Raw genomic sequence first — 25744 nt, 5'->3', positions numbered from 1 at the left:
CGTTCCGTCAGCCCCTTGCACGTGTTCAGGGAGATACACATACACGAGTCATGTATTTACTCTCTGGGCAGAGCATCCATACGTCGCCAAAGAAGCATCAACTCATCAACATCACGTTCCAAACACGCTCTATTCGATATTCGGGTCTAAAGTGCACATCTCGATCGATCTCAACTCCGAATCCTAGACCTCACCAATTGACGATGCCGCCAACCGAGAAATCGATCCTGACCAACTTTCTCCTCCCGCCTGCCCCACTCTCTACCGTCATAACACAGAAGAAATTCACGGAACTCTTTCCACGCACATTGCAGGGGAATCCGGCCGTGGGTGCACTATATCGGGAACTACAGCACCAACGAGCATTGGGCATTGATCAAGTGGCGCGATCCATCGAGGGGGAGGTACACCGAGGAGAGAGACAGGCTCGACAGGTTGCCAAGGAGAGGATCCTTTCCGAGCATGTCGAGCTTGACGATATTGATGAAACCGAACTTCGACTAGAACAAAGTGTGCGTTCCACTTTGGTGAACCTTGTGACCTTACTCATCGGTGTATAGTTATATGGCGACAATGGACCCAACCGTCCTGACCTCCATTCGATCGAATCGATAGTCTCCTCTTTGGAGCATGCTTGCCAAAGTGTCGAGGAAGAAATTCATGTGCTCGATAAGGAGGCAGATCAACTCCTTCAAAATATCCAAACTGCTACAAGTGACCTGAGTGATCTCAGATACGGACGCTTCCCGACAACAGTCTCAGGGGAAGAACTTGGTAGTTCTGTCTTTACAACTCTTAAGAGACTCGAGAGTGTATGTGGTGATGCTACGGCAAATAAGACCGACGGATAGTGACCCGGTCTATGATATGGCATAAAATTGATGTGCCTTTTGCCTAAAAGGACTATTCAGGAGTTCACCAGGTAAATATGGGGACAAAGTGTGTGTTATGCTTGGACACTTCTGAGCTGATTGATGTTTAGGATACAAATTTGGTCTGTATGAGGCGATAGGGGCCTTCGGCGACCATTGTCAGACTATGCTACCTCTTCAGAATGGGCCACCACACTCCCCTTTCGCTCCACTTCCTGCACACGGCGCTCCAGGTCGTTCTGTTGATACTGCTTCATGTCCATAGTAGGAACAAACAACGGTGCTTCAGTGAAGAGATACTTCATCTCTTCCAACGGCCGCTTGGCAGTTTCTGGGAGGAAGGCCCAGAAGAAGAGAGCATTGGTGAAATTGCACACCTTGCATCGGTCAGTCTTTGATCGTGGGTTCCGGAGTTGTCACTTACAATGAACAGATAATACCATTTGTAACCGATCCCGCCGTCGTCCCTCATGGCAACAGACGTGGTCTGACCAATCATGGTGTTGAAGGCAAAGGATGTCATGGTCGCAATGGATACACCCTTTGACCGGGTTTTCATGTCAAAGATTTCGGCGGGAATGATCCACGACAATGGCCCGCACGTTGCACTGAACGAGACGTTATACAGCCATGTCATGACGATGAATCCCCAGGAAGCGGCGCTGTTGTTGCTACTACCGGGGGGGAACTTGGCAATAAGGATCGTTGCAATGATAAATGTGACCATGTTTCCAAGATTTCCGAAAATCAGAGGCCACCTTCGACCCGTACGGTCGATGACCATCATGCAGACGAATTGTGCCACGAGTGCGAGGACCGAGCTAATCGCTTGATACTTGAGCGAGTCATCTCCCTCAATGCCGATTTGGGAATAGATTTTGACTGAAAATTGTTAGAACGATCATGAGGCCACAGTTGAATCCATAATTTTTATATACCTGAAAAATATTGGATGGCACTCACGCCCGTCATTTGAACGGACGCTTGAAGCGCGCATGCGAGGAAGAGCCGTCGAAAACTAGACTTGTCACGGAACAGTTCCAGGTATGACTTGGCTGCGGCTTCGTGTTCCCTAGCAATCGACTCTTGAATCTGATCGAATTCGGCTCGAACCCAAGCATCGTTGGTGTCACCGCCCGAATGAAGCTGTGCGAGGACTTTGAAGCCTTGGTCCACCTTGCCCTGGTCGATGAGCCACCTAGGGGACTCGGGGAAAAGGAGGATGAGCAAAGCCAGAATGGCTGCGGGGATCACTTGGAGTGCTAGCGATACTCGCCACTGTCGGTCATCGGTCGGTCCAAATCCAACATAAGTACCTAAGCCGTTAGTTAGGGCATACGCAAGATCAGATGAAACCGTTACTTACCATATGAGATCCATGCCGCTGCCAAAGCTCCAACGCCCAACATGAATTGCTGCAAGGCGGTGACCCGGCCTCGAATGTCCGGATGACAGAGTTCCGCTTGGTAGAGGGGCACGATCATGGTGAGAAACCCGACACCCATTCCCGCAAGGGACCTCCCGGCGTATAGATAGGCCAAATTCTGTGCAGCAGTCTGAAGGGCACCTCCAACGCAAAAGACGATTGCGCCGACCATGATGGTGATTTTACGACCGAAATAGTCTCCTGTTGGCCCGGCGAACCCTGCCCCAAGGAACGCGCCTCCTGTGAAGACCGATACCACCGCGCCGCTACAGTTGTGTTAGCCGTCTTGTTCGAGGATCGATTGGAAACCCAATTACATCTCATTGGCTTCTTCACCAAATTTGGCCACGAATGATTTGGATGCGATCACCCCCGCAATGACACCTAAGTCATAACCATAGAGGAGGGAACCTAGTGACGCGAAGACACTGACCAAAAACTGACGGGATTAGATCCGACTTGGACTCAATACTCAATTCGATGCTCACCTGGTACCATTTCGGTGGCAGCGCCATGTTTGACGGTTGTTACGAGCGATGTCTCGTTATGCCGATAAGAATTGAAGGAAAATAGAACCGGTGCAGGAAGTCATTCTTCGGTCAGGAAATGGAGGATATATATTGCCCGGAAATGCCCTTCCATGGTCCGGAACGACATAGCTCAAGGGGTCTGCCACCCTTGCGATATTGAATCCTGGAGCGATGAAGCTTCTCGGACCGGGTCAATTCTCCATGCATTTGCTGCTAGAGTACCCACCTGTACCTATCCCCATTCCCCAGACTCCAGAGGCCCAGACTCACATGGCACTTCCATGATTCGATATTCCGGGGATGCACGATCCCAGGTTTGCCGGCCGTGAGCTTGCCATTGGCAGATGAACGTTCGTGATGGTGGATACTTCTCGAGCTCACCTCACTCAACCGACGGGATTTCCGGATTCGTCAAGATACCAGGGATTTGTAGTCAGACCCGATCAGTGCCGGGCCGAACGGTGTTGACTAGCGTCAGAAAATAATTGGCCGGGCAACCCCTGCAAGGGATTGCCAGTGCAACTGTCAGGGATAATTATTTTGCTTTGCTTTCTCCACCACTTAGAGCCGTCGGCTTGGAACGACATGAATATTTTATCCGGCGACAATCAAAATACCGGGACCAGTGCCACGAGCTACCCCGGCGAAATTCCATCCTTGCCTTGGGATAATTATGTGGAGTGAGGTTGGCCAGAGCCGAACCGATGCTGATAATAGCAAAGGTTCAAAAGTCGAACTCGGGACGAAGTAGGTGTATCTTCTTCGGATCAAGGTCAACAAAATGGCAGCTTTCACGAGGATTGCCGAGGGTGACGTCCCCTCGATCTCGGTTGACCCATCCCATGTCATATCACGCATCAATGACAACACCTACGGTGGATTCACAGAGTACGTTGGAAGTCCCTAAATGGAACCGATTGTTGACATTCGATTCTAGGCATATGGGAAGATGCATATATGGAGGCATATATGACCCTGGCAACCCACTCTCCGATGAAAATGGGTTCCGGAAAGACGTAATTGAGGCTCTGCAAGAGCTTAAGGTTCCAGTCGTTCGGTATCCCGGAGGAAATTTCGTTGCCACATACCATTGGCTCGATGGTGTTGGTCCTAAGGATCAAAGACCTCGCCGGTAATAGCTCCTCTTTCTTGCAATGACATCTGCTGATATTCGGATCCAGCCGTGAACTCGCATGGCAGGGGTATGAATCGAACGAATTTGGAACAGATGAGTTTCTTCGGTGGTGTGAGGTCGTCGGAACTGAAGCGTTCTTTGCCCTGAATTTTGGAACCGGTAAGATATATTGAACCGTTCCCCGGCCCCTTATTGATTTCATCAGGCACACTCGATGAGGCATTGGCATGGGTTGAGTATTGTAACTTGAGCAGCGATACGCACTATGCAAATCTCCGGAGAAAAAATGGTCGCGAGAAGCCATACAATGTAAGTAAATTGAGATGCTTAGCTGCAGAGTTCAGAAATTGACTCTTCGCAGGTCAAGTATTGGGCACTTGGAAACGAAATGTGGGGTCCATGGCAAGTTGGCCAGATGACGAAAGAGGACTATGCAAAGAAAGCGTACCAATGGGCCAAGGCCTTGAAGCTGATGGACCCTTCTATCGTTTTGATTTTATGCGGAGAGACCGGGCACAGCACATGGGATGCATATGTCTTGAAAGAATGCATCCGATGGGACCTTCATGGCCTTGGAGGAGACATGACTGCATCATTGATCGATATGCATAGCATCCACATATATACCGCATCGAAAGAACATGTGAAGAATGCGATAGGTAAGACACTTGCTTGTACAGATGGATTCGAACATTGACATTGTATTGCTGCAGCTCCTCGATCTGCCGAACGAGCAATTGAGATCACGGCGAGTCTGATAGACCTCGCTCGAATCGAGAACAAAGTTCCCTCATCCGTGCCACGGCAAGGCATCTGCTTTGATGAATGGAATGTTTGGGATCCTGCTCGAGCACCGGGTGAAGAGGGTGCAGAGGAAAAGTACGAACCTCGTTGCACATTCAGAAGACAGCCGCTGACGCGAACAGATATACGCTTTCGGATGCTCTCGCCGTTAGTGTCTGGTTGAACGTTTTCATCCGTCAGTCCAAGTACATTAGTATGGCCAATATCGCACAGTCGGTGAATGTCATTTCACCTTTGATGACTACCAAGACCGGGATCCTGAAACAGACCACGTGGTGGCCGCTTCTCTTGTTTTGCAAGTATATGCGTGGATCCACGGTCGCTGTACATGTTCGATGCGAGGAATACGACGGACCAACCGAACCGCTTTGGATACGTGGTACAGTCGACACGCCATGGCTGGATGTCAGTGCCGCAATCGATGACCAGGGTGTATTGAGCATGGCTGTTGTGAATGTCCATGAAACCAAGAGCTTCAGTGTGGATCTGAAGGGAATCAAAGGACCAGTTGACGTCTATACTGTGACGGGTTCGGACGTAGCATGCGTCAATACAGCCGAAGAGAGCGCTGTGGGGATCTCGGAAACCAAGTGGGATGGCAATGGTCGGTTTGAATTCCCGAAGCATTCATTGACCATGCTGCGTTGGACACCATAATGTCTCTATGTTGATAGATCGAGGTGTTTTTCTAGATCATCCCACCTACCCGATCGGAGGGGATCTAATTGACGTAGTTTGGAAAGCCAGGTTCTCATGTCCGTATTGCTATACACCTTGGATCCTGCATCGAGTGTCTGATACTCTGCCGCATACTTGAGCAGTGCTTGGTATACCCATTTGCAATCGTCCCAGTCTTCCAGGATCTCACGGATTCGAGAGATTTCTTGCTCGTAGTAGTGTACTCGATCAGTGTTGGTGAGCGTGAGGACAATGGCCGAGTCTCGCGGACAATCTGGAGCGATGGTATACATAAGACTCTGATGGTAGAACCATAAGGACTGGTCGTTGGGATCGATCAAGGCATTTTGGATTAGGTCCAGCTCATCGTCTAGAACCTTCCGTCTGGCTGTATCGTCCGCTTCTTGTTCATCAAGGATCCGAGGAATGAGTTTACTTCGGTAATGCCACGCCGAGAAGTTCGATAATTTGGAATGGATCATTTTCGTCGTGTAATCGAACTCCTCTTGAGAGCGACTTCCTTGTCCAGCACCCTCTTCTCCATGAACAGCTTCTTGTGCAAGTCTTTCGAGTTGATCGACTATGATACGACGATATGCCCAGCCATGGAAATTCCTTTCATCTCTTGCTAGCATCTTCGCCACAAGATCAAGCTCCCTTTGCCAGCAGCTGTCTGCTTGTTGCCGAGGAAGGTACCTCTCAATTTGCTCCAGAATCCAGAGGCGATAGTTCCATACCCAATAGCACTTGGGAAATTGCTGAAGAAGCGGGATCAGGAAGCGCAAGTCGTCCAGCAAATAATCTTGTGGTGACGCTTGCTTGTTATTCGGGTCGACCGAGGCATCGTTCGAAGTATCTCCACCTTCGAGATATCTGAGAAGGAGACGACGTCGATGGTTCCATACCGTGTAGTATTCGGGGTTGCGCGAGAGAAGGTCCGAGGTGAGGTCAAGAACGTCGGCTTCGCTACCGCCTTCGGCAACCTTCATCAACATGATCAGCTCGGCAATTTGACAAACGGCGAGGAACATACCCGGGTTTCTATCCTTTCGACTAGAGATCGGTATTCGTCAATCTTGCGCTTCTCGCGTTGTAAGTCTTTGTCGGTTCGCTCCGCTGTGACCCGAGGACGATCGTGCTACAACAACATCAGCAAGCAACTTCCTCCAAATGTGGTCCAATGCTTACACTGGCCATATTGGAAGCCGCTCTTCTCCTCACAAGACGTATTGATGGCAAGTCGGAGGTGGAAATCTTGGAAAGAGTGAAGGGAGCCGTGAAGGTGTTGCCTGGAAGTTCATTTGGTTTCGTTGTTGTCCGCCTCATCCAACCGTCCACGTTATGCTACCAGTAATGGATGGCAGTATGTACTAACCATCAGGACGACCTCTGTTGACTTTTCATATTCCTATATCTGGTGCTAGTCAATCCCATTAGTTCTACTATTCACATTTCATTCCAAGTCCACCACGTCCACGCTTTCGTTTGTTCAAGAGCCGCGATCTCAAGATACAAGGCTTCATGTGCCTTCAAGAGCCATGCTAGAACAGCTCACCACCTTCATCACGATTCCGGCAGAGCTGGACTATACAAAGAGTGAAACTTTCGGCTTGGAACCTAATAGGATCGGTGACTGGTGTTTCGCAGCATGAGACCCCATCCCAGCTCTGACCGAAAGGCATACGGCGTCCCCGAATCCCGGAATTGCCCACGAAAACACCGAAGCTGGTCCGGGAAAACCTCGAAAAACCCTGAATGGGTGGCACTGACAGAGAATATTGGGCAAAGAAGTCAAAGCTGCTCTTTTCCTGCGAGTGAGCAGACTGCCCGTCTTCCGTCCATCGGGGATATCACGAATGTTGCTCCTATTCACCGATGGAATCGGTCTACTTCTCGGCAATCAAGCGCTACTAGAAACGATGAGAATGCCGCATGGAATCCAGCCCGAAGAACTTCTTACTCGCCAACCTTTCCCAGACAGGATTCAAGCAAGGTCACCTTTCCATCACCTTCGGTCACCTTCCAGCGGAACCGACGCTCACCCATTCCTCAATATGACGGCGCATTCGAACATAGTGCTGCCAATACGCCGAAGAAGGAGTGCTCAGATATTCAGTCTGATACAGACGGCACGCCACTTCACGATCACGAGGATACCGGATCTGCTGTTTGGTCCAATGACACGGAGCCTGAGGGTGAAGATGACAGCATCCTATTGCTTGGGAAACGAGTACGAAAGATCGACCTGACGTCCCCGTCTCGAGATCCTTTCCCTCGACCTCATGATGCTAACCCAGACACACCGACGCCCCTTGGAGTTGCATCTGGCGCAGTCGGAGCGTTTCCGTTCCCAACTGAGGATCAGTTGCGCAGTCCATTGTCACCCCTTTGTGGACAAAGGAAACGACAATCACTTCCTGGGTCCCTCCGCAGGCCTAGCTGGGATGCCGGTAGCGCCTCAACGAACGCCCCGCAAACGCCTGATAGATTCATTCCATTTCGTCGACCGAGCAAAGCTCAGCGGACTAGTTTCCAACTCAGCAAATCCGTCGACAAGTTGACAGATGCCGAGAAGCTGTGCCGCTCTCGATTTGTGAGCCCAGATCCCTTTCTTCCTCCATCTCGAAGCGAATTACGGACTCGGTACCTCGCCACTCGACCACCCAATGCACCAAACGAGGCGAGAACGAGCAATACGGGTCTGCGTCCCCGGTCGGTGACACCAACATCCCGCAGAGTGAGCGACGGAGCAGTTTGGGGGGTTGGCGGTTCCTTTGCGGCTTTCGAAGGAACCGTGGCTGTTACCGATGGTCGTGGTGGCCTCTTTAGCAGCGGTACCAATGCTCCTCTATACACCTGCGCCTTTCAAGAGCAGCAAGATCCACGTCGTGAACTTGAAGACCACGAGAGGCGCTTGGCCGTTGCATTTGATGTGGATCAAATCGAACGACTGGTGCCAACCCCCGTCACACCTGGATCAGCGTTATCCTCGCCGACAAGCCCTCCAACGGCCAGCTCCTCCGGATCATCGAGCCACCTATCTCGCGGTTGTGGGCCGACCGTGTGGCAAAACAATGAATGGATGAGGGAAGGGTCTACATTATGTAGGAATCCAAAACCCAGACATCCACATCCTTCGCCATTGTCCTCAGCTGCATACTAACTTGCAAAAGCCTACAAGCAGAAGCAAGCCGGGAAACGGTCGGTGCCGGTCATTCCGTTCAGATAAGTCGACTCCAGCCAATTCGGGAATGGTTTGCTAATAGCCTGCACAGTCCTTGATGCACCACAGCTCAAAGACGACTTTTACTGCTCCCTCCTAGCGTATTCATACACCGCGAATTGCTTGGCTGTTGGACTCGGGAACCATGTCTACCTCTGGTCCGAGTCTCGCGGGGTGGAAACTCCTCAGAGCCTGAACGCTCCATATCAAGACGAACATGGTGAAGCCAACCAATCTCATGTTATGTCGTTATCGTTCTCATCACGAACGGGAGGAAAGGCCATACTTGCCGTTGGACGTTGCCTTGGGAATAGTGGATGTCTGGTGTTATGGAGTCCATCGGATCCTGAGCCTCGCTTTCACGAAGATTTCTCCAGCTCAATTTCTTGCGTTTGCTTTCGCCCAAATCCGACCCGTCGAGAATCTCGAAATCTCCCCGGCACGATGGTTGACAACGAAGATCTCCTGGTCGGGGATGAAAATGGCGTGCTCTATTTCTATTCCGTGGAATGGCCAAACCAGCAGGATTACGATGTGCTTGGATGGGCTGGGGCTCTACACCTTGCCTGCAGTCTGAAAGTCCATTCGCAACAGATTTGTGGTTTGGGTTGGTCCATGGATGGAGATTTCTTCGCGTCGGGAAGTAATGACAACAGTTGTTATCTCTTCGAAACGAAAAAGGTGCTTCACGCTGCTACCACGGCAGAGTCGGCAGAGTCGGCAGAATCCGCAATACAGTCGACCAATGCTTCAATCGTCCTACCACATCTACCGGACCAGAACGCCAGCCATTCAACCCGAACCGATATTCCTTTGGAGGACGGGTTGACTGCGACGACACTAGCGAGACATCGGTTCTGTCTCTCCGCTGCCATCAAAGCCATCGCATTCTGTCCATTTCAACGAGGACTGTTGGCGCTTGGAGGAGGATCGAACGATCGCTGCATTCACTTCTACCACACTCTATCGGGAGCAGCACTCGCGACGATCGATTGCGCTGCGCAGGTCACTTCGCTCATCTGGAGTACTACCAGACGGGAGATCGCGGCCACGTTTGGATTTGCAAATCCAGAGCATGCCATCCGAATCGCTGTCTTTTCCTGGCCAACTTGCGAGCAGGTCGTTGCGATACCTTGGACTGACGAAGCTCGAGCATTGCATGCAATCGGTTACCCGGGAGGACCAAACCCCAAAGGGCTGCGTGGAAACGATGCGGAGAGGGACACGGATGATCGACGAGTGGAAGGGGAAATGTGGTGCAATCGGACGAGCCGTGAAGGGTGTTTGGTCATTGCTACAAGCGATGCTAGCATTAAGTTTCATGAAGTTTGGTCGGAACAACGAAGGAAGTCGAGCATCAGCCAACCAAACCTGGGTCTGCTAGGCGGCAGCGCGATTTTGGAGAGCTTGCATGGAGTGGACAACGACGAAGGCGATGTGATTCGATGATCTGTCCTTGAAGAAATGCTTTCGAACCAAGCTGTCGGAGAACAACTCGGGGGGATAACATCGTTCAATTACCCTAGAGAAAGTTCCAGCCCGTTTCAACTCTATCCACTCCTTTAGACTAATTAAACCTAGCTATATCCAATCTTTTAATGACACATCAAACTGATGCCCTGTCCATACCGCGAAATGCCACTCGCCTTCAAATACAAGAGAGTAAAGTTATTAGGGGCTGCGGACAACCCACACAATGTCCAGTGAGTAGCTGGAGATGGTATCGAAAACATCCACCCAACGAACGGAAACGTGCTCACACCCTGCGTATACATTTGACACATGACGACTGGCAATCATCACCACAGCTCTCCCCATCGCATACTTTCGCCCGTTCTGAGGAACGGGTTGGAACGATCCACCAGTTACTGAGGAGCCGCACCACCTGGGGCGGCATTAGCTCCACTGGGACCGGGTCTGGTTCTCCGTCCCCTAGAGAATTGACGTTAGCGGGAAGTACTACAGAGGGATGATGCTTTGAGCTACTCACATGAATGTGCGGCTCAGAAAGCTGATCGCAATCATTGGCAGCCACGTAGGCATTAATGAGAAAGCCCAGGTCACATATGCCAACGGAACGGCCACGCCGAACTTGTGCATAAAACCTTCAAACGGATGCCAAGGGCCGTCATATGGCTTCACATCGTTCCATTTCTCCTCAGCAAAGATCTTCTGCAGATCCGTTGCCGTCGTGTTGCGGAAGAGATCGATAATTCGAACGGTGGGGGTCGGGTGGGACTGATCGGCCAACGGCTTGGGAAGGGAGAAGTGCCACAAGCTGGGAGGCCCTGCTAACCAACTGTTGCAAAGGATTCGCTGATCTTCGCAGTCGATTGCCGCCAGGTTTGGCGTGTTCGGCTGCGTGGAAAGGATCGCGACCGACTCCTATATCGACGTTAGTTGATTGCACTCAGTCGAGCGACGACAAAACCGACATTCCAAACTTTGGTGACATTCGTGCATTGACCGAAGCAGCTGGCATTACCGCCAGTCACGAAGACCACCCATTCTTCCGGCCCAGTTCCTGACGGTGAAGGCTGGAGGACCGACTGCCAGTTCTCTAGGGTGAGAGGTTGAACATATTTCTCAGCAACCTTGGCCGCGCCGGCATCTAATGGGTTCGGAATCCCAACCGACGGAGCCGCAGAGGGAATGTATGATTGCGCCTTGTTGATCCAACCTTTGACCCAATCTACGAGTGGTTCTTGGTTCGCGGTGACCGTGGAGGTAGTCAAGGCTGCCACGGCGGGAAAGATTAAGCGCATTGTGAAAGTATTAGTGAACCAAACGGAAGTGAATCGCAATTACAACGAATAAACTATTCAAGATGAAACAGGACGTGAAGAAACCAGATAATGGTGAAGATAGGGTTGGAGTTGTATCGCGTGTTTTGGAAGAAGTTGAAAGTTGGGTGTTCGTGTTGCCGCTAGCGATGACGGCGCGCTGCCCGATTCTCACGACTTCTATGGAACGGACCCTGCACGTGTGTCATAGCACGTGCTTTTCCGCCTTTTCGTGTGTCAATGTGTCATGTGACATTGTGACTTGTCCCCTGATATTTGCCGGACCCTTAGCGGCACGTGATATCACATTCCACACGATCTCCTAATCTCCTTGTCCAGTGCGTCTTCAGGTCTCGATTGAATCGTTTCGAGCTTGGTTGGTCTCTGTGTCTTGCTCTTCAGATTGTTGACAATCTCATTCACTCCTTATGGTCGTTGTCCCAATTTTGTGTCACTCATTTGCGTCCGAGGACAAGTCCTGTCGTTACCGTTTTTGTAGTGCATACATGTCATAGCGCATAAAGAGCCCGTATCAATATTTGTCCCACATCTATTCGTTCTTTCCAACATGAAGTGGTATAATCCTTTAGCAACCGTGTTGATCGGGGCATCTTTTGCCATTGGGATCTGGGGAAAACCCCTGGAGGTGCGAGATAGTATGTCGATCTTGATCCACATCATAATTCCTAACACTGGGACCGTGACTAACGAGACCCAAAGCCTCATCCTCATCGCTTTCTCTGCCGTCAGGTGCTTTGTTTGAGACCACCATCAGCGGTAAAGCAATCACGATCGAGGCCTCCCTCCCGACCGCGACATCTTCGATCAGTTCCCAAGCAAGTTCCACCCAGAGTTTGGCATCGGAAGCATCCAGCCCGGGTTTGGCTTCATCCACCTCGAGCTCAACCGCTGCCGGCAGCACTGCTTCACCGTCGACACAATTCCCAGTCTGCCGAGACACCGATCAGGCATTCTGCCAGCCGAGTAACTCTTCCGAACTCTATATCGGAGAAACGTATTATGTCACCTGGAACCCGGATTTCTTCGCCGAAAATAGCACGATTACGATCATTCTGAACTACTACAATGACACGGGAAAACAAGCATGGTCGTCTCCGGGCATCAACAATAACATTGGATACACCACTGTCAAGATAGACTCAAGCTGGCTCCAAGGGTCCAACGCCAATAATTTGACCTTCATCGCTCTCCAATATTCTGGGTCTTCGAAAGCCTTTGATGGGCCTCATGTCGGAATTACAACCAGACCGGTTGAGCATTTGCCACCAAATATCACCAAGACAAATCCGAAGAATCTTGCTCTATGGGTAGGCTTACCTGTTGTTCTTGGATTTATTTTGATTGTCCTCGTTGGCATCACACTTGGTTTCCGCAAGCACCGCAAGATTGGGCTGGGGAATATTATGTCACGGACCAGACATGGCTATGGGAGTCGGAAGAACCGGAATCAAAGGGTTGCTCTTGGAAAGAAGGGCGCCATCAGACTCCAGGATAGAGAAGTGATCCCACCCGAACAGGAGTTTCGGGACCAACCCGCCGTGGGAGGTCAATGGACCGGGTCGCATGCCAATGCGCGAAATCATACCAGAGACACAAGCTTTGGAAGTCTCGTGAGCAACGAGGATGACAGAAGGAATGTGTTCCGCGATGAAATCGATCGACAAAGAACTGGAAAATGATTTTCGTCGAGTTTCATATCCAGCTTCATTCAGATATCCATGACGACCCCGGCTCGCCTGGAAATGTACTACATACCCATCTATTTGTCGATTACGAATTGACGGCCATGCTCATCGGCATCTACATACAGCCTATGCATCTCCCACGCAAGAGATGATTGCTTTATAATAATTTTCAAGCGAGGAAGATTCATGGATGTCAACTCCACACCGCAACCAGTTACCACTTTGACGTGTCTTTGAAGCCTTTGGTTTGCACTTCAAAACAGCCATTTGTGCCTAGGGATCATTCTACTAAGTACGTGTCGTCTACCGTAAGCCCGTTCTTTTCTTCAGCAGTTCTATGTCTTTCGTCAGTAAAATATCAAACCCTTGGTCGACCAGATTCACGTTGAACCAACAGAAAAGGGATACGCCCATGTCTCTAGATGGACCGAAATAATACGCCAGGGCACTGATCTACCGACAGTCAGAGTCAAGGCGCGTCCCTCGTGTTAGCATCCCTCGTGTCAACGAAGAACAAATTTTGTACCCAACACTTCACCCACATGTGCTGGGATCAATGCGCAGATAGCGGCACTTGCCAGCAGAGCACTCATTTTGGTCAAATTCTTGATTTCCCGATCATTGAGGTCTTCACGAGCCAGTCTTTCCAGAAATTTGGCAGTGAATGCGGAAGTATAGAGTTGTGTTAACTTCAAGTATGTCTCCCAAACTTTGCGCGGGGACAACTGGTTCAGATCTGGGTATGGCAAGCTTAGATGAATTCGAGACTGGAACGCCGGATCGATGGTTTCTACCCGATTCGTCGTAAGGAAAATGGTCACTCATAGTACTTGAGTAACTGTAGGAAGCTACTGACGAGCTGATTCTGTTCCAGTTCCCCAGGACCACGCTTCTTGAGAAAGATGTCTGCCTCGTCGAGGAGGATAATTGCGTTCCATGACCCGGCCATGCGGAGGACATCTTCGAGCATTGCTTGAACGGCATGCCCATAAGTTCCCAGTTTACCGGCTGCAATGCTGCAGAGTGGGGCACGGATCTTTTCTGCAACTGACTCCACGGTCTAATTTTTTCCAACACCGGGAGTTCCCCCTAACAAAACCACCAGCCCTTTCCCTTTGCCTTGAATCACATCGTCAGAAATTGATGTTTGGCTACCTTGGTTCTTGGCGAACGCTAGGAGAAAGTTCTTGTAGTCTCCACAAGCGCTAGCGAGGAGAACGCGGAAGAATTCCACGGGATATCTTTGATTCTGTCCATATTGAACGTCGTTTGATGGTCAAGGAGAATCCTCATACAGTGATATTGCAAATGATAAGTTGCTAATCAGTTAGGACCGTCTTTTTCGAATTCTGAGCTTTGCGCCTCTCATGAATGGCGTGTTCCTGAAGATGCTCCTCGGAGTCGGGATAGTATAATGGAGAGCTTGGAAGGGCGAATCCGGGGAGACGGCCTCCAGGCTCATCATGTTCTTGTTCAAGGAAATACTGGCCCGAGCTGGAAAAGTTCAGAGGATAGAGGGGTCCGTCTAAGTTGGGATTGAACCACGTGTAAATGGCGGTGTCAATAGCCACCCATCCTTGAACATAAAATCGAGATCGGCGGCTTCGATGCGCGCTATCAGTAATCGTGTGATCCATAGCGACTCCTTCGTACGACACATAAGAAGGGTTCGCAAACGTGACGAAGCGTTTCCCTCACGCGACGAGCTTTTTCTTAATGATATCCTTGTGTGGGGAAGTGCTCGAGAGCTTCGCACGATGGGGTAAAATGAGGTCGCAAGCAGCGCCACACCAAGTGTAGGTGTGGGATGGCATCCGGCCCGGAGTGAAGGTCATCGCAGGGTTTGTTGAGAGCATCCCAACGATGGAATATCCATAAGGTTAAAAGGGTCTATGGAATCCAAGAGTATCTTCGTCCAAATCCACACCAGGAAAGCCCTTCAGAATGGCTGCACGGACAGCTTTGATGAGTGGGCTCTGCACAATAACCGAGTGCAATACTGGCTTGCTGTTATTGAATTGGCGTCTCAAGAGCAACGCGTATTCTGCACTTCTCGTATTGGCAGCTTGCCCACTGACACGGCTGGAATATCTTCCTGTTAAGTGATTCGGTTCAAGCGATCGATGTGGTATTTAGGTGTTCCAGTGAGCGATCGAGTATCGCATTTCATAGCTCTTTGAACCCTCATTCATCAGATCCCTGGGTCATGTCCTTCATGGTTTGAATCTTGACTTGGGGATAGTGAACGATAACCGAACGAATTGTATGAGTGTAGAGAAACGGGTTTGAAGGGAATCCGACTTGTAACCCTCAGCTATGAGTGGCAATTTCAAACCTTTAAGTACCCAACCTGATCATAAAAGACTTATTGGACTCTAACTAGGCACCGCTAGGCAACGATGTATTGTGTCTCATCTCGGCGGCGGTATTCTATCCATGGGCGAAAGTTGTCTAGGTTGAAATCCTCCCAAATCCAACGGGATCACAACGATCATGATGTTTGACTTCTTGGGCAGCAGGCCACAATCTGAATTTGGCCACGATTCGGCTTGTACTATTTCTTATTACAGAATGATCCTGAAGGGATGAAAAACTATGTGACTGAACGTTCAGTTGTCCCCAGTTTGATACAGCATCCAGGATGAACTTCCGATCCCTCATAGATGACTGTGAGGTCTCTGAATGGTCTAGACCCTAGAATCTAGGTTTCTTTTGTTTAACGGGATTCTACGGAGTAGAGCTGTTGCATTTCAACGATGATCGACTTATCGATGGAGAACACGATTCAGAAGTGTGACGTTGAAGAACTTTGGACGGTCCAAAGTCCAAACCCACACTGATACCAGCCACCCTGTACTCGGCAGTTCCAACCTCAGCGACGCTAACGGAATCCGGCTCCCACCATCCTGCAATTCTGGGGCTGGATCCGGCGGGGTAGCTGTCGGTTAGGTTATTTAGCGTGCCAGACTCGCGTTGGTCGATGCTGCTGTGGATCTCTCGTGTGGGGTATCCGTACCAAAGTACGAAATACGATCAGATTCTTGCACTTCGGGGTCAACTCTGGACACTGTTTGTTTGTTGATACGCTGACGAGGACAGCATATCGGTAAGCTGGAAGGTGAGAAGCGCAATCTTCGTTCGGTCAGGCTATATATAGCCATGATAAGCTGTCGTTCATGCTATAATAGCATTGTCATATTCCGCGCTTTCCGAGTCGTTGATTCCATCATCGCGAGCCTCGCTTCCATGCTCGGTAACATCATCTTTCTTAGACATCCTATTGGATAACGAAGGGTACATCGACTGAGACCTCCTTGTCGGATGGTCGCAATCATCGGTGATCGGAGTTTGTCTCGGAACCACTCCGTTTGTTGTTCGATTGGTAACTTGTGGGGAAGATATTCGTGCATTGGCCAATAAACAAGGTCTCAAGCATATCAGACCGAGGCTGAGAGAGATCCCTGGACAGGCTCCCCAGTTGTCCTCCGCCGCGGCATATTTGGAGCTCTGATTTAAGAATACCGGTTAGTATGGATTATTCTCCTTGGAAATGAATGCTTCGATCTAGAACCTTTAATACGTTGTGATACCTTGAATAAACAGTATCGAGCCTGCTGTTCCGCGGATCTACCAGTCGCATCCATCTAGCTGCGGTAAGTTTTTTGATGCTTTGAAACCCCGCCTTGGTGTCTAGGATTTCACCGATTTGGCTGACTTTTCTCTCATAGACTTCCATTGTTCGGCGTTCAGGAAGATCGATAGCGAAAGATTCTAGAAAGCGACCCCAACACGGAATAGACGCTGCCTAGGGAACAGACACTTTAACACTCATCAATTGCACGAAGAAGTTTCTTAGGAATTGTACCCTGAGCCAACTTGATCATGGATCTAGGTACGGTTTATTGATGGACGATCCCTCGATCAACAAGCTAACATGATCCAGCCACCACTGCTTTGCAAGGTGTCGGTGTTGCAGCGGCAGCGGCTTACCTCGACGCCAAATTCCACTTCAAAAAGGATATCACGTCGCTATACAGATTGAAAAAGACCGAAAAGGATGTTATAAAAACAGGTAAGGCCTGAAACCTGTCTCTGCTTCGCTTCCGTCACTGACCACCAGTAGTCGCATCAGGACGCGTCTCACTATGGTATCGATTCGAGGATGAGGCACGGCGGTTGAAGGATGCCCCAGATCTTTGCCTCTGGTCCCGTGAAGGTTGTTACACCTGGAACGAGACATACCAAAATTCATGTCGCTATGCCCAATTCTTCATTTCACTGGGTATCAAACCCACCCAGCTGGTCGCCTTCTACCTGACCAACTCCCCCGAGTTCATGTTTGCAACCATGGGATCGTGGGCGGTTGGTTCCGCCCCAGCATACATCAATTACAACTTGGCGGGCGAGGCTCTGTTGCATTGTCTGCGAGTCTCAAAAACCAAAGTGCTGCTGGTCGATTGGGATGATGAATGCCGATCGAGGATCGAAGGGACCCGGAGTGAAATCGAGGCAGAAGGGATCAAGATCTACATTCTCGATGAACCCTTGAAGCATCAAATTGACGCCCTCTCACCAATCCGGCCTGCAGACGAACTGAGAGACGTCTTGCCGCCCACATTCCCGATGTGTTTGCTTTACACCAGGTATGTGCAGTCAAATGGATATGTCTTTCTTGTTCTGACCATGATAGTGGATCAACCGGTCTCCCAAAAGCCGCGGCATTCTCGCTTGCTCGCGGTTTGGGTCTCGGCGGTCCCCGAGCTCGAAACCAGGGACTCACCCCCGCCCCAAATGGAGACAGTTGGTATAACTGCATGCCGATGTACCATGGTACGGGCAATGCCATTGCTGTGATGAGCATGACCAGTGGGCTAGGCTTGGCGATCGGAAAGCGATTCTCCTCACGAGGGTTCTGGAACGACGTCCGTGACTCCGGCGCAACAGCCTTCGTCTATGTGGGAGAGACGGCACGATACTTGCTTGCGCAAGAGGAGAGTCCCCTTGACAAAGAACACAAGATACGATTGATGTTCGGAAATGGGCTGCGACCGGACGTCTGGGTGAGATTCCAAGAGAGATTTGGCATCCCACAAGTTACGGAATTCTTCAACAGCACTGAAGGCGTTTTTGGTTTGATCAACGTCTGCCAAGGTACGATTTTCGCCCTCCATTGACTAATCTCGCTCATGATTTCTAGGCCCCTATCTTGCAACTGCTGTTGGTCATCATGGACTGATCCTCCGGGCATTGATGCATCGAACGTACGTTCCAGTGAAAGCTGATCACGAAACTGGCGACATCGAGCGGAATCCAAAGACTGGATTTGCCACACGCATGCCGTACGACCAAGGTGGAGAGATGCTTGTCAAGATACCAAATGAGGAGACTTTTATTGGGTGAGTTTTCATTCCTTCTCTGGAGCAACACCGCTGACGCCAGCCAGTTATTGGGGAAACTCCAAAGCAACCCAGAAGAAATTCGAAAGAGATCTCTTTGTGAAGGGCGACCTGTACTACCGAACCGGAGACGCTCTTCGACGAACAACTGATGGCAGATGGTTTTTCATGGACCGACTTGGAGATACATTCCGCTGGAAGAGCGAAAATGTCTCTACAGCAGAGGTCGCCGAAGTCATTGGCAAATTCCCCGGAATTGTTGAAGCGAATGTCTATGGTGTTCTCGTCTCAGGTAAGTCGCCGCTCCCATTCATTAAATTAAGCTTACCCGCGTAGGTCATGATGGTCGTGCTGGCTGCGCCACTGTGTATATCCCATCTATCGCCCCCCCAACGACATATTCAATCCAGACCAACAAGTTCCCATTCGCAAAATTCCTTGCACACCTTCAAGCAAGTCTTCCGAAATACGCAGTGCCAGTCTTCCTTCGACTTCTTCCAGCCGCGACTCCCATGCACAACAACAAGCTGAACAAGGTGCCCTACCGGACAGAGGGCATTGATCTTGCCTCAATCTATGGTGCCAAGGCGGATGGCACCCCAGAGCACACAGAAGGCAGGGACTTGATGATGTGGTGGCCAGGATCACTGGGTATGCCTGTGGAGAAAGGTATGGATGGTGAACAATACATTGAATTCAAATTGGAAGATTTGAACGCAATTGAGGCGAAGGCCAAAAAACCTTCAAAGCTTTAAATAAATAGATCTCTAGATATCTACTAATTGCCAACCCTGTATGAGAGTGTTGAAAGCTCCGTAAGTTCCCCAATGTACCCTGTGCAACTCAGCATCTACACGTTCTTATAGCGAATAGTTTCATACGATGAGCGTGATTCCGACGAAGGTCCGGATATCTATGGTTAGATCTGCATATATCTCAAGTCGCGCTGAGGCAGGCATCCTTCCGATCGAGCGGATGGATTACGGCACTGAGTCCACACCGCGCGATTAGTGCCAACCACGCGCTTCTCTGAGTAATATAACCCATGATGCGTTCGCGTTGAGCATCTGCGATCGCGCCATCAAACGGCAAACTCTAGCAGCCGACAAACCGTATCCATATAAGTCATTCCCCCTGTCTCTTAGCACGCTCTCGTGGAGGCTAAATCGAGCTTGGACAATGCTGCAACCGCCCCGTTTCCAGATCTGCCGCATGAAGCATGGATATGCTCCGCTGCGATGGACTCAGGTAGTACGTCAGCCTTGCTCAGTTCAGCACCTCCGTCGGAGCATCTCTACTGCTGTGGCGGCCTTCCAACCTGACTGACCAACTTTGGAGATATAGGACGGCGGAGGTAGCGGGCGATTCTCGAACTCCCTTTGCATAAATGAGCACACGAGTGCATCGATTTCGGGGCCCATCGCCAGAGCAAGCGCTGGGACCTACTCGACAGTAGAGGGCTGCTGTCCATTTGATTCTTGCATTCCTCCGATCTCTCCCGCATCCATATTTTTCCTAACGCCACGACCTTTAACGTCCAAGATGTATCGTCATTGTACAAGTACCTCGCGAAATCACTTAGCATAGTGGTAGAGCTTCGTACATCGCAACTCGATACTCGTGAATGTGGCATCGAAGGAGATGAACGCGACTTAGGTCGACTCTATTCAATCTACGTAAGTAACGCATATTCGAAAGTCATTTGCTCTTTTATATCCAAAATTCTGACATACATGAGTCCACATCGTACTGTCGCCATTCCTAAAGATGCCGCTGCACTTCGAGCATTGGCGGCCCCTTAGAGCCGGCGCGTCGCATCGCTTCAAGGTCCCATATGGCAGAAATCACCAGCAGAGATGCTCATCTAGCATTAAGTGCCGGCGTACCCCCATCGGGCAGCAATAGCACGCGCGACCCTAATACTCGGCTCGTCCAAATATCTTGTGCACAACTCCGCAAGGAGCATATTTAATGGCAGGATAACCGCCTGCGAAGCCAGAAAACCCGTCGAAAACCCGATAGGCCCAATATCTGGTATTGCAAGTTTATAATCGTACCAAGTCGAAAATTGCCCTCGGATACCGCCAAACATGCGTTCGACACGGTCTCCAACGGTAAAAAGGAAAGGAATATGAAGGAGGTAAAGCGAAAAGCTAATACGTCCAAGGTATTTTAGCCGCTTCGTCAGGAAAAAGGACTGCAGCCATTTAAGCCTAAGGACAGTGTAGACGAGAATTATGGCGCCGAGGGTGTTGTAAAAGCGCCAATACTCGTCCTCAAAGTAATTCCGCGGAGTAAAGACCATCGTCAAGTAATACCAACCGGGCGTATTATAAGAAAGTTCGGGATCGTCGCGTTTATTCGCCGGTTGACATAGAAGCCACCATGACAAAATGAACAATACGTTCAAGGTCGCTTTTACCCCCTGCTTCGAGAACTGCTTGAGCAAAGCACGGTCGATGCCATCCAGATCATTTATGGCCAGAACCACACCACCCATAAAACAAGCCATGGACCATTTTTTAACCGAGAAAAGGATAATACCGGCAACGCTGAAAAGACTCAATCGATATCGTGGGATAAACGTCGCCACGGCCAGCATAAAATATACTAGCAAGGAGCCTTCGTATTCAACTGGCATTGTCCAAGCTGGGGGGAGGTATAGGTACCCTCGTGCAAAGGTCTCCGGAGAGGCGAAAGGATTCATCCATAAAGCGGTCTGCCAGATCCAGTTCTGTAATTCCAAAAGAAAACTCTCTTTAGGCACCGGAAATTCCAAGGTTGGAGCGAGTCCAAACGGCAGATGCATAACAAAGACAAACGCAAGCGCGATGCTTAACGCAGGAATATACAGCCGGAAAGGACGCCGAATAAACGCAGAGATCAACCTGCGATGCGCTGCTGCAGTGTCTCCATCGCGGATAAGTTGAAGTGGACCCGCGCTAAGCACATAACCCGAGAGGACGAAGAAGATAGCAACCGCTGCATTGCCACCGTTGAAAAGGCTGCGGATGAAGGGGAAGGTTGCAAATGCCGTTTGGCCGTGATATCCAAATCCTTCATGGAGGTTATCTTCGCGATACCACCAAGGGTGTTGATGAGATAGATAGACCATAAGACAGGCGACACCGCGAAGTCCATCGAGGCAAGCAGAGGAACGTTCCGGCGGAGACCGCCCCGGTAGATTGGCTACCGGTATTCTTGGCTCTTCCCTCATTTAGAGAAGCAAGTTTTAGCTTTCGGAATTTCGGCTTTCTAATTGATATTAGACACCTCTTCAGCAATCTATAGTTCAATATCACCCACCCAATGTCCTTCCGAATCGGGACGACAAATATTCAATGTCGTCACGCTCCACGTAGTAGCATCGCCGGCTTTGAAATTACCGGTACTTTTTGAGATGGAAACAAGTCATTTGCGTCGAGACAGACGAGAATACCAGTTACCACAGGAGGTCGGGAGAAAGGGGCGTCGCATGGATATGGATCACCCGCCTCGGTGAGCTAGGCCAGATCTGGGTTAGTGGTACCCCTGAGGTGATCAGCGACACATGTCATAAATTGACCGCTGATCTGCCACCACCCTTCAACGGTGATACCTGAGGAGGTGTCACGGAATATCTGTGTTTCTTGGCGTTTCCCCACGGCTTCATTCCGTATTCGATTCTATACCCCTATTCTTTCCCTTTTTAGGGAAGAGATCATCATTGTAAACCTGTGAGGCTGTGACAGTCTTTGGGCTTCGCCCAGTCTGTGTGTTGTGGCCTTGCGGCCTAAGGCATAAGGGATGGGTAGACCGGTTGCCCACGGATGTAAATAGCAGATCGCAGTGAGAGAGATCTTCTCCTTCTCTCTTTAGCAATTCAACAGCGTTACCAGCTTACCAAATTCTTCGTGGTTTGGGCCCATGACAATACCATATAAAATAGCTGCAGGAACAGCCTGTTTTCGTAGGGTCCGGCTCTTCAGGATCAAGTTCAATCTATCTACGCTCTTTTGGAATCTAACGGGGTTTTCCCACGGTCTCGCTGCATTAATCACTTGATTGAGCGAAACCGCTATTTATCTCACACTGATAACATCATGGGATGCATGATGTACTGTCATAGTTGTGAATACGGGGTCACGGGTAGGAAACCAGAGGACCCCGAAAAACAGACATCTTGATCTCTGACAGCAAACGCGTATTTAGAACTCTGGAAAGAGAGAGAGACCTATTCATTTCTTCTTCTTCTTTTCTCTAGCAATTCGATAACGTCTCCACCATTGATAATCCTTATCGATTGTGAACCTTCACACTTGTGACAATAATTCTATCGACTGAGAGGGAATAATGATCGCTAAGGCGAGGGTCCAGCGTCATTCTGCAACTGTGACACAGAACCAGTAGCTCCACCTATCATATCGACTTGACTTTCATCTTTCTTACAGAATCTTTCCTAGAGGAAAATGCCCTCAGGAAAACCTGCTATCCTTGTCTGAGCGGTTTATTACTCGGTAAGGGGGTTGACGGCATTTCTCCTGAGATTCTTCGCAATGGCGACTCGGATTTCATACCAAAGCCTGGGCGGCTGGAGATGGAGGAGGTTCTTCTGCCCTTCTCTGCTGTGGAGGATTCCCTACTGCGATGCCTCGAAGAGTATGCCTGAAATTGGCCCAGGATCACGGAAGAGTTCGAGCTCCAAGGACGGTTGAAGCATCGCACCCTCGTCATGTTAATGAATCGTTCCCGACTACCAGGTAAAGTGAAGTGGGTTCTGGAGGGCACCTCGACTTATGTCGTCGCTTATCCATTTCTGTTCTCCTCTCTCATCGTTCCTCGGGCCGAATGGATTTGCATCGTATTATCAAGGTTACCCAATCTGGAAATTTCCCCGCATTTTTCAGCCCTAGGTCTTGTTAGAGTACTTTCCCTTTAGTGCAAATCGTATCCGAGTCTCACAAACAATACAGAACATCGGATTTGACCTCAGATTAGAATCTTCTCAAGAGCATCATGGTTTACGAGTATTGGACGGCTAAGAAGATCGATAACTCGGTCCCGGCCGACCTGAGCAAGCTCAAAGGCAGGAGTGTGATCGTCACAGGGGTAGGTATCTGTTGATCGTTTTGGCGTGTCAATCGATCATGGAAACAATCGGTAACCTGTCAGAGGTAGTGAGATGCTTGTATTCGGTCAGAAGTACATAATTTACCTTGACGGGTATATATACCCAGGCTTATGTAATCTTATGTAATCTACAAGGTGCGGCGACTAAGTAATAGCCGCGGATTTCCGACACTATCACTGTCCAAATCAGCCTAGGGGGTAATTCGACTAATATATCTGATATCATCAGGTAGCAGTGGCCTTGGAGCTGGCTACGTTCAAGGCTTTCTGGATGCTGGGTATGGCGTGAGGATACGTGGTAGTTCTCGACTAACAGGCAAACAGAGCATATGTGACAAATCTAGATCTAAATCCCAACAAGGACCAAGAAGGAAAGTCAAAGTATGTTGATAGCCTTGATCCAGCACTCTCAAGTTCTGACTCTCTCAAGCTACCAATTCTACCGTGCCGACGCCACAAATTGGAGTCAACAGTTGAAAGGATTCAAAGCGGCAGCAGACAATTCTCCCAGCAAGTCTATTGATATTGTCGTTGCAAACGCCGGAATCGCGATCTATGACGATCTATTCCAACTTGACGACGCGGATGAGCCCGCCAAGCCCGAGCTCAAGGTCCTTCATGTGAATATAATTGGTGTTTCCTACACGGTGAAGCTCGCTAGGCACTACTTCAACAAGGAAGATGCGTCCCGTGATAAAGTTCTAATTCTCAAAGCGAGTCTTGCTGGCTACCTTGACCTTCCTGGGGCAACGCAGTATAATGCCTACAAGTTCGGCGTCCGTGGTTTTTTGTGCAATCTCCGCAAATCGGACCTGTCGCGAGTGAACTTGCTGGCACCCTGGTATGTATGGGTTAGAGTAATTCTTGCCTCATCTTGACAGAGAATAGCTGTTCCTTTGATCAGGTGATCTGGAGATGCGACTTCAGCAGGAGAGCACTTGATTACCAAGAATTGAAAGTGTTGATTGATCTTGATCCTTAATGAGCGTACAACCTACAGGAATACGCTCATCTTATATGTTCTGTATACAATTGATGGTCGTGGGGACCTTGGTTTCCTCAAAACGAGCGAAGAAGCAAAGAAAGAAGCATTGGTGATATCGTGGGATGTGGGATGCTCCTCCACGTGGGAACCACGGGGGAACCACGGGGGAACCATGGGGGCTAGACCACCTAAATACGACTAAGTAATGGGGGCGCGGTCTGGAGACCGGCGGGTCCCGAAAAATAGAGATATCCTGAAAGCCTGATCTCTGACACATCTTTCTATTGATTTACCATATGATAGGTTCATTCCAACCCCCATTATTCCGGACACCGTGAAGCCACTTATGGAGGCAAATTTGAAGCGACTGGGTTCAGAATTTGCCCATGTTGAGGATGCGGTCAAAGCATGCCTTCGACTAGCCGCCCTGCCGCCGATGATAGCGTGAATGGCAAGTTAGCCCAAATAGGCTTTCTAATGTCTCGAAGCTTTCAGGCTCACTATCATAGGCCGTGCTCTGGGAATTGTCCCTCGATATGTCGACAAGGAGGGCTACATTGATCTTGCACTAAATGTTTTGGACAGAGATGACTGCAAGTGGATGTATCTTCGTGGTAAATGAAGGCACCAGTCATCCCAGCATGATCTTCCCTGGCAAGCCGTACGATTCATCGAAAGCGAATGGCGCTTAGAATAGGATGTCGAGTAGCAGCGAGGCTGGTGAAACTGATTGATTCGGTCAATGTAGCTCTAGGTCTTCTTTGCGAGTGCCTCTAAGCGAGAGCCAATGTAAGTTCGAACCCCTGCCTGTTGGCCAACCACCTACTTGGCCAGTATCACCATCTTCACCACCATCACCAAACGCGTAATATCTCAACCACCATATCGTATTACGATGTCAAATTCAGAGGAGGTACTCCTACAGGCTATCCATGCCGTAGAGACCGGTCAATGCAAATCACAAAATGAAGCTGCGGCCCTATTCAAGGTCAATCGAGCTACGCTTCAAAACCGCCTCAAGGGCATGCAATCGCGCTCTACAGCTCAACAATCGAACCAACGCCTTACACCGGTGCAAGAGAGGTTTTTAGTCGACT

At 49.8% G+C, this 25744-nt stretch overlaps 11 protein-coding genes across 11 annotated transcripts; 6 read left to right on the top strand and 5 right to left on the bottom strand.

Moving 5' to 3' along the window:
- Positions 1–203: 203 nt before the first annotated feature.
- On the top strand, positions 204–851 carry P152DRAFT_404046 (uncharacterized protein; the record flags this gene model as incomplete). The annotated part of the gene is made up of 2 exons (XM_033676735.1): positions 204–512; positions 561–851. 2 exons carry the CDS (start codon positions 204–206, stop codon positions 849–851), a joined length of 600 nt encoding a protein of 199 aa, XP_033530732.1.
- Positions 852–1036: 185 nt separating this feature from the next.
- Positions 1037–3158, bottom strand: P152DRAFT_442306 (general substrate transporter; the record flags this gene model as incomplete). Its single annotated transcript, XM_033677739.1, has 6 exons — positions 2787–3158; positions 2616–2737; positions 2239–2564; positions 1811–2188; positions 1297–1754; positions 1037–1249 (listed from the first exon to the last, which is right to left on the bottom strand). Exons 1-6 carry the CDS (start codon positions 2811–2813, stop codon positions 1037–1039), a joined length of 1524 nt encoding a protein of 507 aa, XP_033530731.1. The 5' UTR covers positions 2814–3158.
- Positions 3159–3383: 225 nt separating this feature from the next.
- Positions 3384–5671, top strand: P152DRAFT_169271 (family 51 glycoside hydrolase). Its single transcript, XM_033674078.1, has 7 exons — positions 3384–3716; positions 3766–3960; positions 4010–4122; positions 4169–4272; positions 4325–4622; positions 4677–4842; positions 4890–5671. The coding sequence occupies exons 1-7, from the start codon at positions 3610–3612 to the stop codon at positions 5422–5424; spliced, it is 1518 nt and encodes a 505-aa protein (XP_033530730.1). The 5' UTR covers positions 3384–3609; the 3' UTR covers positions 5425–5671.
- P152DRAFT_452218 (geranylgeranyl transferase type 2 subunit alpha) lies at positions 5430–6642 on the bottom strand (the record flags this gene model as incomplete). The annotated part of the gene is made up of 3 exons (XM_033678281.1): positions 5430–6428; positions 6479–6583; positions 6634–6642. 3 exons carry the CDS (start codon positions 6640–6642, stop codon positions 5430–5432), a joined length of 1113 nt encoding a protein of 370 aa, XP_033530729.1.
- A 1267-nt stretch (positions 6643–7909) lies between these two features.
- Positions 7910–10117, top strand: P152DRAFT_403913 (WD40 repeat-like protein; the record flags this gene model as incomplete). Its single annotated transcript, XM_033676726.1, has 2 exons — positions 7910–8549; positions 8721–10117. Coding segments are annotated over 2 exons (2037 nt in total), but the record flags the coding sequence as incomplete, so codon positions are not given.
- Positions 10118–10190: 73 nt separating this feature from the next.
- On the bottom strand, positions 10191–10555 carry P152DRAFT_169243 (uncharacterized protein). The gene has a single exon (XM_033674077.1). It carries the CDS (start codon positions 10450–10452, stop codon positions 10264–10266), a length of 189 nt encoding a protein of 62 aa, XP_033530727.1. The 5' UTR covers positions 10453–10555; the 3' UTR covers positions 10191–10263.
- P152DRAFT_494992 (uncharacterized protein) lies at positions 10556–11433 on the bottom strand (the record flags this gene model as incomplete). Its single annotated transcript, XM_033682230.1, has 2 exons — positions 10556–11053; positions 11104–11433. 2 exons carry the CDS (start codon positions 11431–11433, stop codon positions 10655–10657), a joined length of 729 nt encoding a protein of 242 aa, XP_033530726.1. The 3' UTR covers positions 10556–10654.
- Positions 11434–12019: 586 nt separating this feature from the next.
- Positions 12020–13151, top strand: P152DRAFT_452215 (uncharacterized protein; the record flags this gene model as incomplete). Its single annotated transcript, XM_033678280.1, has 2 exons — positions 12020–12107; positions 12172–13151. The coding sequence occupies 2 exons, from the start codon at positions 12020–12022 to the stop codon at positions 13149–13151; spliced, it is 1068 nt and encodes a 355-aa protein (XP_033530725.1).
- Positions 13152–15101: 1950 nt separating this feature from the next.
- Positions 15102–19346, top strand: P152DRAFT_509405 (acetyl-CoA synthetase-like protein; the record flags this gene model as incomplete). Its single annotated transcript, XM_033682620.1, has 7 exons — positions 15102–15126; positions 17101–17229; positions 17281–17800; positions 17848–18308; positions 18355–18553; positions 18601–18845; positions 18890–19346. 7 exons carry the CDS (start codon positions 15102–15104, stop codon positions 19306–19308), a joined length of 1998 nt encoding a protein of 665 aa, XP_033530724.1. The 3' UTR covers positions 19309–19346.
- A 1077-nt stretch (positions 19347–20423) lies between these two features.
- On the bottom strand, positions 20424–21770 carry P152DRAFT_452213 (membrane protein acetyltransferase-like protein; the record flags this gene model as incomplete). Its single annotated transcript, XM_033678279.1, has 1 exon — positions 20424–21770. One exon carries the CDS (start codon positions 21768–21770, stop codon positions 20424–20426), a length of 1347 nt encoding a protein of 448 aa, XP_033530723.1.
- A 1778-nt stretch (positions 21771–23548) lies between these two features.
- P152DRAFT_476667 (NAD(P)-binding protein) lies at positions 23549–25095 on the top strand (the record flags this gene model as incomplete). The annotated part of the gene is made up of 5 exons (XM_033681529.1): positions 23549–23645; positions 23892–23940; positions 23987–24043; positions 24093–24503; positions 24951–25095. 5 exons carry the CDS (start codon positions 23549–23551, stop codon positions 25093–25095), a joined length of 759 nt encoding a protein of 252 aa, XP_033530722.1.
- Between the last annotated feature and the right edge of the window lie 649 nt (positions 25096–25744).

The sequence above is a fragment of the Eremomyces bilateralis genome (genome assembly GCF_010015585.1).
Source record: "Eremomyces bilateralis CBS 781.70 unplaced genomic scaffold P152scaffold_27, whole genome shotgun sequence".
Lineage (NCBI taxonomy): Eukaryota > Fungi > Ascomycota > Dothideomycetes > Eremomycetales > Eremomycetaceae > Eremomyces > Eremomyces bilateralis.
The sequence above is the reverse complement of the archived record's forward strand: the minus strand, read 5'-3'. Positions and strand labels throughout refer to the sequence as shown.

Bases quoted from the DNA above. Each gene is read 5' to 3' on its own strand.
- P152DRAFT_169271 (XM_033674078.1), top strand. From the start codon at position 3,610: ATGGCAGCTTTCACGAGGATTGCCGAGGGTGACGTCCCCTCGATCTCG. The intron at 4,123-4,168 runs GTAAGATATATT...TGATTTCATCAG, and splicing joins TGCCCTGAATTTTGGAACCG to GCACACTCGATGAGGCATTG. The intron at 4,843-4,889 runs GTACGAACCTCG...TGACGCGAACAG, and splicing joins GAAGAGGGTGCAGAGGAAAA to ATATACGCTTTCGGATGCTC.
- P152DRAFT_169243 (XM_033674077.1), bottom strand. From the start codon at position 10,452: ATGTGTCAAATGTATACGCAGGGTGTGAGCACGTTTCCGTTCGTTGGG.